This window comes from Triplophysa rosa, linkage group LG18, assembly GCF_024868665.1.
Source record: "Triplophysa rosa linkage group LG18, Trosa_1v2, whole genome shotgun sequence".
Taxonomy (NCBI): domain Eukaryota; kingdom Metazoa; phylum Chordata; class Actinopteri; order Cypriniformes; family Nemacheilidae; genus Triplophysa; species Triplophysa rosa.
In genome coordinates, this window is record NC_079907.1 from 16,161,908 (window position 1) to 16,171,666 (window position 9,759).

Sequence of the window (9,759 nt, forward strand, 5' to 3'; positions counted from 1 at the left end):
TATTCTGTTGATGACACTGACATTCAACTGCTTCATGCCCCAGTTGAGGTAGCTGCAACAACTGCATCTGGGGTCGTCCCCCCTGTATCGTTGGAAAAGTCACCTATTTCAGAAACTGAGAAAGCGGAACTCTCAGCATTGCTGCTGGAATACAATGATATCTTCAGCTCCTCTGAGAAAAATACCGGAAAATGCAACTTAATTAAACATTACATCAGAACTGGAGAGCAGACTCCTATCAAGCAACGCGCATATCGGGTATCTCCTGAAAAACGTGCTGAAATAGAGAGACAAGTGGCTAGTCTGCTGGAAGAGGGTGTCATTGAGGAGAGCTGCAGCTCTTGGGCATCGCCAGTGGTCTTGGTAAAAAAGAAATGTGGCGCGTGGCGATTTTGTATCGACTATAGACGCTTGAACAGTGTGACTGTGAAAGATTCTCACCCCCTACCCCGCGTGGACTATACTCTGGATGCATTGTCAGGCGCTGTGTGGTTCAGCACACTGGATTTTTCTAACGGCTACTGGCAGGTGGAAGTAGCCGAAGAAGACAGAGAAAAGACAGCATTCACGACGGGACAGGGGCTCTATCAGTGGCGATCCATGCCAATGGGCCTCTCTAATTCCCCTGCGACGTTCCATCGTCTAATGGAGCTGATCCTGAGGGGACTCCCATGGCACGTCTGCATGGTATATCTTGACGATATTTTAATTTACAGCAAATCATTCGAGAAACACCTGTCTAGCCTTACGGAAGTGTTTTCAAGAATTCAGTCTGCAGGATTGAGACTGAACCCGGAAAAATGCCACCTTGCCAGAGATCATGTTGTTTTTCTGGGCCATGTTATTTCTCGAAAGGGACTTCAGCCTGATCCACGGAACACTGAGAAGGTTCGAAATTGGCCAGTTCCCCAATCTCCATCAGAGGTTAGGGCATTTGTGGGACTAAGTTCCTATTACAGTCGTTTTGTCAGAGACTTCTCTAAGCACGCAGCTCCATTGAACCAACTCGTTGGGAAGAATGCTACCTTTGTATGGACTTCTGAATGTGACCAGTCTTTCAACTTCCTTAAAAATGTGTTGTCATCTGAGCCTGTAGTGATACTGCCTGACTTTCATGTGCCATTCAAAGTCATCTCCGATGCATCCAACGTGGCTGTCGGTGCGGTGCTGGCTCAGGATAGGGATGGCCTCGAACATGTGGTCGCATATGTCAGTCGGGCGTTGAATGCCACACAGAGGCGTTGGTCTACTTTTGATCGGGAGCTGTGGGCCATTGTGTGGGCTGTGAGAGAGTTCCGACACTACATCGGACTTGCTTCTTTTACCATTATCACAGACCACCGACCCCTGTTAGCTCTGCGGCGTATGTCTATTGAGGATGACCCGACAGGAAGGAGAGGGCGATGGATTATGGAGCTCGATCCACTGAATTGGGTCATCGTGCACAAGGAGGGGAATCAGCATAAGAATGCAGACGCCCTTTCACGGCGCCCTGTAACACCCGACTGGGGTGCAGTGGAGTCTGGTGGTGAAGAGGTGTTGGAAGTTAATGTGGTGAGTTCAAATCAAACAAGTACTGACATTCCATGTTCCTCTGATGGTGTTGATCCTCCTGAGGGAGTGACTACGGCAAACTCACCGGACATTTCTGATTGCATGGTTGCTCTAAAGTCCCTGTCTTTTACCACATCTGACATTAGGGCTTTGCAGCAGGCTGATCCTGACATCAGAACTGTGTTGAGCTGGGTGAAGCTTTTGCAAAGACCGGCAAGGAGACAGATAAAAGGAGCCACTCAGAGCTTAAGAAAATTTTGGACTGAGTTCAGTCGTCTCACTATGATTGATGGACTCTTGTGCCGTTGTGTCATCTGTTTTCTTACGGGTGAGCCCCGGATCCAAATTGTTGTTCCTTCTGCTATGATTTCTGACATGCTCTTGCAGTTGCATGGGGCCCCAGCCTCTGCGCATTTTTCAGCTGAACGAGTATGGGAGCGGGCAAGAAAATTCAGCTACTGGCCTTCTATGTACAGGGACATCAGAGCGTGGTGTGAGCAATGCAAGGCATGCCAGACCCGTCGCGGTCCAGTTCCTTCCCACCGAGCACCTATGGGCGGTTCCCAAACTGTTCGGCCATTTGAGAGGGTGGCTATGGACATTTTAGAGCTGCCTACAACCTCTAAAGGTAATCGTTATGTGCTGGTTGTGGAGGACTACTTTACTAAATTTGTCAATTTGTATGCATTGCCTAATCAGACCGCACAGACTGTTGCACACTGTCTGTTTGAGGACTATGTTCTTATTCACGGTGTTCCAGAGACTTTGCATTCAGACCAGGGTCGCCAGTTTGAGGCGCAGGTGATCCAGAGCCTTTGCCACTTGATGAACATCAACAAAACGCATACCACTCCCTACAACCCAAAATCGGATGGTATGGTGGAACGCTTCAATCGGACACTGATTGATCAGTTGGCTAAGACACTTCTGACCCATGGTGGAGAATGGGATGAGTATGTGAAACATGTTGCTTTTGCTTATAACACGTCACCCCACTCCAGCACTCATTTCACACCATACTTTTTGACTCACGGTCGGGAGGCACGGGTGCCGGCTGATGTTCTGTTACCTACACGTGCTCTTGACTCGCAGATGACAGTATCCTATGCTGACTTTGTTGCTTCGTTGCTGAAAAAGCTGGACTCTGCCTTTAGCGGTGCACGCATGCATAGCGAGGCAGCTCATGACCGTCAGAAAATGTACCATGACGAAGGAGTGCGTCACCAGCCTTATACTGTGGGTGCTATGGTGTGGCTGAACAATCCTGTGGAAAGTCGCATGAAACTGGCACCCCATTGGAAGGGGCCGTACACAATTGTAAAAGTTGTGGATTCATGTGGTGAACGGGGACTAACGTATCAGATAGTCAATTCTTTGGACTCTGAGGAGCGAGCGCAGGTAGTGCATTATAATAGGCTGCGGCCTTATACGTTACCTATTCCTTCGCTGCCGAATAACCAGACTTTCTCTAACGTGCCCTGTTCTCTGCCAACGTCCTCCTCTCTGGAGGCTGGCACCTCAGATGGATTTGAGTGTGTGTCTCCTCAGAGAGACCTGAGGGTTTCACCTGGTGACTTGTGTTCATTAAAGAGGTCAGAACCTCATGTGGGTAGGACTGGGAGGATTTTAAAACCTCCTGGCCGTTTCAGTGACTTTGTTATGTATTGAGGTAAATGTTATGCTCATAGTAGGTGCTCACATTCAGGGTTTGTTCTATGCATAGCACTGTTTGAAATGTGTTTTCCAGTTTAAAAAAAAAGGTGCCTTACATTATTCTCGTGGTGTCATGTTTCACTGCTGTGTTCGGTTCATGTAATGGGCACTACTTATAAAATGTGCATTGAGTTGTTATTGGTATTGGCCATGTATGTTTCTATGCTTTATTGTTCTTGAATATAAACGAGGACGTTTATTCTGGAGGGGGGACATATGTAACAGATTTTATTTGAGTGTTTTATTTGGTAATACTGAGTGCATTTGCATTGTAGTATGTGTGTGTGTGCAATACCGTTTTCCCCTCGGGGCTCGCCGTAGCTGGCGGGGTGGGCATGCGCACTAAGAACTAGAGTGCTGTTGAATTACATGTGGTCTCGACAAATAAAGGAGAAGAGTTTTGGACCAGACCCAGAGCATCCGTTTCTTATTTTATTAATGCAAGTTTCAGGCGAACCTACACAAACGCTCGGTTACATTACATTAGTAAATATTAATTTTCAACACCAATTTTGAAACCTAAAACGACAACCTTTTTGGTTTTTGGCAGGTTGCTGGGAAGTGCACTTGCGAACGCACATGGAGACTTGCGGTGCGGATCTAGGATCGAGTATAGCATAGAGAAACACAAGCTGCTTGCAAGTGTCAAGTATAAACAGCTTGTCCTTTTAGAAAGTTTAAGAGAAGCGGTGTTTTGGTTGACGTGCAGTGCAGCGCAGCGCAGTTCCAGACATTCACAGAGGCAGCGCGTGCCGCGTGCTTCTCTAGTAACGAAAGGAGAACCAACAAAGGCGGAGCTACCAATACTCCGTTTTTCATCATTTACACCCAGGTCCCGTTTATCACCGGGAACAAACGAGATATCAGTAGATTTGGCAGCATTCAGTACGAACGGAAATCTTATCCAGTATTACATTTAGTCGTCTAAAACAGTGATTGTGCATCAAAAGGTTTCAACCATGTCAGTACGCAAATGAGCGTTCTAAACTTACTTACAGAGCGCATTTTTAATTTTGGTCGAGCATGCGCACCACTTATGTGCATCCCTGTATATTGACCAATAATCGGTTTCTGTCGATAAAAGTAATTTTTTACACTATTGGCTATTACGGCCCATAGTTTCAAAACAGTCAATGATCAGGGCCAATACATCTTGTCAATCAAAAGAGGACAGGGAAATGCAATGAATTTAGAAAATGTTAAGAAACATTACCAGTTTGATGTCATGATCATTATATGGATGAATATTCAGAAAGTTAAGAAATATTAATTTAATCTTTAGAATCGATATTGGCAGATTTCTATGGAGAAATGTAGTATCGTGCATCTCTAGTAATAACTGAAACACTAATAAGTATCAGCGTGAGAAGTTTTCTCACCTGTGAGCCTGTTCTTAGCAGCAGTAACCTCATTCAGAGCTTTCTGCAGGTCCTCATTCCTACAGCCGGCCTCAGACAGTAAGTCTTCTAGTTTCTTCAGCTGTGTGTCAGTGGATGCCTGAAGTTACACATGATCATACAGTATGACATTAGCTTTGATCAGTGGCCCTGCAGTTCATCTGTGCTGTTTGCTGGTACAAACTGCACAAACCAAATGAAAGGCCTGGGATGAGATCAAACAAAAAGAGCCGAACATCTCTCAAACTCGATTTACATACTGTAGATCTTTTATGGGTCCTAAATTATTTCTTTGGTATAAATCAAATTATTAAAAATAGTCCTATATTAGCTCATCCTAAGAGGAGACTTCTCAACTCAACTCTCAACTCAACTTTATTTATATAGTGCTTTTTACAATTTTCATTGTTACAAAGCAGCTGTACATGAGACATATTGACTATAAGCAAAACAATTAAAGTTGTACCTGTAAAAACAAGAAAAAGGTGAATACACAGAAGACAGACATACCCACATACAGACACTCCACACACACAATATGCACACGTACTAACACACATAGACACAGACACACACACACACACACACACACACACACACGCACACACACACGGATGCACACACAGTGAGAGCACACATTTAAGATAAAGGAGAGAGAAGCACAGGTCAAATATAACAGACTATAAATTCCTGTATGCAATATTAATTAAGTAAAACTTTAAAATTCTAAAGCAGCCCCCCCGGCCAGGCAAGTACTGCAAAAAACAGTATGCAAACGGTGGCGAGGAACCCAAAACTCTAATCGAGAAAAAAAAAACTTTAAAAAAAGGCCCAACCAGGGGATTCCACTTTCCCTCTGGCAAAAGCTGCTGCCTCTGCACAAGCTCCACAGAGCTTGCACAACAAGGCTAAATAAAAATAAATAAACTTACTAATAAGGTAAATTATAGTTTATAGTTAAGATTATCATTAATAATCTAATAGCATTTGAAATTTTGTGGTGAAGACGTGTCAAGTGACCGCGTCCTTCTTTATCCAGCTCTATCATCTCAGCTCTTGTCAGGTCACCGCTTTCCATTCTCTGCTCTACCATCAGGTCTGGCCATGAATTGCATCCTGCTCACTGTGGTAACCTTGGAACAATGAGACAAGACTGGCTGAGAGTAGAGTACTGTTCTGTACTCTTTGATGCAACAAGTACATCAGTTGTGTTTTTGGTTCCGGTTGATCTAACCAATGCAGCCTAAACCCTCAGATGATTTATATTATGGAAGAGTAGTGTATGCAAGTTTAAAAAGATGCGTCTTTAGTCTAGATTTAAACTGACAGAGTGTGTCTGCCTCCCGGACAGTGCAGGGAAAACTATTCCAAAGTTTAGGTGCTAAATAAGAAAAGGATCTACCACCTGCACTTGATTTTGAAATTCTAGGTATTACCAACTGACAGGACGCCTGAGAGCATAATGCACGTGAAGGACTGTAATACAAGAGGAGTTCACTCAAGTACTGAGGAGCTAAATCATGTAGGGCTTTATAGGTAATAAGCAAGATTTTAAAGTTAATGCGATGCTTTATAGGTAACCAGTGCAAGGTTGACAGAACTGGGCTAATATGTTCATACTTTTTTGTACGTGTAAGAACTCGAGCTGCCGCGTTTTGGACCAGTTGGAGTTTTTGTAATAAGCCTGCAGGGCAACCACCTAACAGTGCATTACAGTAATCTAGTCTTGATGTCATGAATGCATGAATTAACTTCTCTGCATCTGACATTGACAGCATATGATGTAGTTTAGATATACTCTTAAAATGGAAAATGCAATTTTACAGGTGTTGGCGATGTGGCACTCAAATGACAGATTACTATCGAATAGAACGCCAAGATTCTTTGCTGACGATGAGGGTTTTATGGAACATCCGTCAATAGTTAAGCAGTATTCTTGGTTGTTACTTATAGCAGTTTTCGGTCCAATAAGTAACACTTCTGTTTTGTCCGAGCTCAGTAATAAAAAGTTGTTACTCATCCAGTTTTACAAATTTACAAAACACAATTCATAAATGCACAGCACAATTCACATTCACAAAATCAGATTCGTAAATTCAAAACAATTCATAAATTCACAAACATCCCGTTTTATATATCGCCTATGCATTCCATTATTCGATGGAACTGCTGTGTTTCATGAGGCTTCGAGGAAAAATAAAGTTGAGTATCATCAGCATAACAGTGAAAGCTAACTCCGTGTCGCTTCCATCAAAAAAGTACAGCCTATATATATATATATATATATATATACTGTATATACTGTATATATATATATATATATATATACTGTTTATATACTGTATATAAATATTTATTTTTTTATCTGGTTGTTTTAAAACAACATAAAGGGGAGTAAATAATGAAATAATTGAATTTTCGTTGTGAAGTAACTTTAACCCAGCCAGCCTGCAGTCTGCACCAAAGCAGGCCAGTCTCACCAGTCAAGGAGACCAGCAGACCACCTTACACTTGTTCAGTCTTTCTTGGAAGAACTTTACTCCCAAAACGACTCAAAAATGGGATTTAATTTGTTCAGTGTAGTCGACCTTGGCCTTCTGTAGGGTGTCGAATGAAGCCGCCAAGTCGTCCACCTCCAGTCTGAGGCTCTGTTTCTCCTTTTCCAGTTTGGCTCGTGTTCTCTGCAGGCCCTCGCACTGCTCTCCCAGTTCGGCCAGGGCATCGCTGTGACGCTTCCTCAGAGCGGCCACGACCGCCTCTGCCTGCACCGAGGAGTCTTCAAGTTCCCTTCTGAGCCTCTGTAGCTCCGCCTCACGTTTCTTATTCATTTCCATCTGCACAGAGAAAGACAGAACCAATGTGAAAACAAAGAAGTACCAATTCCAGGCCGGGAGACACCCTAAACCAGCCTCAAGCCACAGGTGAACTTCAGCTTGGCCAGAGATACCAGAGATACAAAAATGATATTTATTTCCCTACTATGGTGTATATACTGTATATTAAAGTACCATAGTGTTTTACCTGAGAGGCCGTGGCCCCACCTGCTTCCTCCAGTCTGTCAGTCAGGTCGTCCAGTTCACGGTTCAAGTCAGCTCGCTGCTTTTCCACCTTTAAAAATAAAATGGACTTTAGATATATACTAAATACAAAGGTTATAAGAGGTGTTTCAATGGAGATGCATTGTGTGTAGAGTTAAAGATGTGTGTAGAGTTAAAGTGGAATGGTGACAGATGTAAGGATGTGATTACAACCAACCATAACAGAGTCTAGTCTGGTGGATTTAACTGAAAGAATTAATGCTTTCTGTCTCAAGTACAGAGAAATCTGCAATGACTGGATGGCTTGTCATACAATTTATGCAAAAAAAGTGGAAGACGTACTGTATAGCACATCCAAATCCCAACATTGTATTCAAATAATCAATTTACTGTATTTAAAAAGAAGACATTTTTACATTTGGTCTACTTGTGTATGGCTCAAAATTATTTATGACTTATTCTATTCACACACGTTTCCTTAAAGGTCGGATGTGCATTTTTTTGGAGGATCTATTGACAGAAATGCAATATAATATATACATATAACTATATCTTCAGAGGTGTATTGAGACCTTACATAATGAAGTGTTATGTTTTTATTACCTTAGAATGAGCTATTTCTATCTACATACACTGCGAGTCCCTTACATGGAATTCGCCATGTTGTTTCTACAGTAGCCCTAAACGGACAAACTGCTCTACAGAGCACGTTTCGTAAATACTTTATCTCCTTCGGCAAAGCAGCGAAAACGTGATGACATCTTTGTCCTGTGAGAGCCGCAGTTGTGCTTCAAACGGGAGGGGTGGAGTGAGCCGTTGGTTGCATTTTGCAACCTCACCTCTAGACACCGCTATATTTCATACACTGGACCTTTATAATCAACTAATATGTTATTGATGTTAACTATGTACGACATAATTAGCACCCCACAAGTCCAATAACATGACAATTCACTACACTCAACGGAAACCAACAATAACATTTTAACTTAAAACACGTGAAGGCAATGTTTATTTTCAAGTCTAGAACTGATCCTATTGTTGAAAAGAGCAATCAATAATTTGACAGATTTCACTGCTGTGCAACATATGGCTTTTAAAACGAACAAACAAGAAATCTGTTTGTACTGCGACACTTGAAAGCATATCTTGAATGCAAAAACAGGCCCTTTCATTGACTTACAGCTGGTTGTGATATTAATACCTGCTGTGACATATCAAAGGACTAGAATTAGACTAAATAAATGACAAAAATGAGATTTATCAGATTAAATGGACACTATTTGTCAAGGTAAAATAATGAGAAGGATAAAAACAGTAGTAGGGGCTGTTCTGCCCTTTGAGTCAAATGCCTTGCTCGACTCGACAGTCAGATAACGCCTCCAATAACAACAGACTCAAGAGAATAATTTTGAATGCTTTACTGTCATGGGATAACGTAAAACTTTAAAATACAAATAGAGAATTCTAAGCATACAATAATCGATAACATGCTCACGTAAGAGAAATACAGGCTATTTGCATGGTACATAGTCAGTATCCGCTATAATAGCGTTAGCTAGAACAGTTTCCCAAATATATAAAATAAACAACCTTTCTGGTATCTAAAGACATATTAAAACAAAATATACTATCGTGGATAATATAATGCAGCAGTATTACATACCGAATGTGCCTCGGAACAACTTAAATTGAGGAGAAATGATAGTGATGACCGCATCCTAGACTGCTGCTGACACTAGGCTCACATAAATGATGTCATCACATAGGGACTTAGACAAATAACATGCAGTATCCAACTTTGAACAGAAGAGGTCACTAAACTACTATTATTATCAAACCCGTATGCAAACTGTTCATAGGAAACAGGACACTCCCCGTCTGGTATTTAGTGAATGGTCTCAGGAACAGTTTTGGCCCGCCTTTCCCAATGATCCTTACTTGTACCTTTTGGACTTGCCCGTCTTGGCTGGGGTAAGTTTCTGTCACAATGCCCAGGGGCCACTGGTTTTGTTTCGATTGCGAATCCTTAAGCAGAACTACACATCCTTTGGAAA

At 42.3% G+C, this 9,759-nt stretch overlaps 1 protein-coding gene across 1 annotated transcript in view; it reads right to left on the bottom strand.

Moving 5' to 3' along the window:
• LOC130569373 (putative uncharacterized protein MYH16) overlaps positions 1 to 9,558 on the bottom strand; it is a 37,160-nt gene extending 27,602 nt beyond the window's left edge. Inside the window, exons 1-4 of the mRNA XM_057358988.1 lie at positions 9,369 to 9,558; positions 7,686 to 7,772; positions 7,253 to 7,498; positions 4,647 to 4,764 (exon numbers count right to left, since the gene is read on the bottom strand). Of these exons, the coding sequence (XP_057214971.1) occupies positions 4,647 to 4,764; positions 7,253 to 7,498; positions 7,686 to 7,772; positions 9,369 to 9,422 (505 nt within the window). The 5' untranslated portion in view covers positions 9,423 to 9,558. The remainder of the gene's footprint in view (positions 1 to 4,646; positions 4,765 to 7,252; positions 7,499 to 7,685; positions 7,773 to 9,368) is intronic.
• Positions 9,559 to 9,759: the final 201 nt, after the last annotated feature.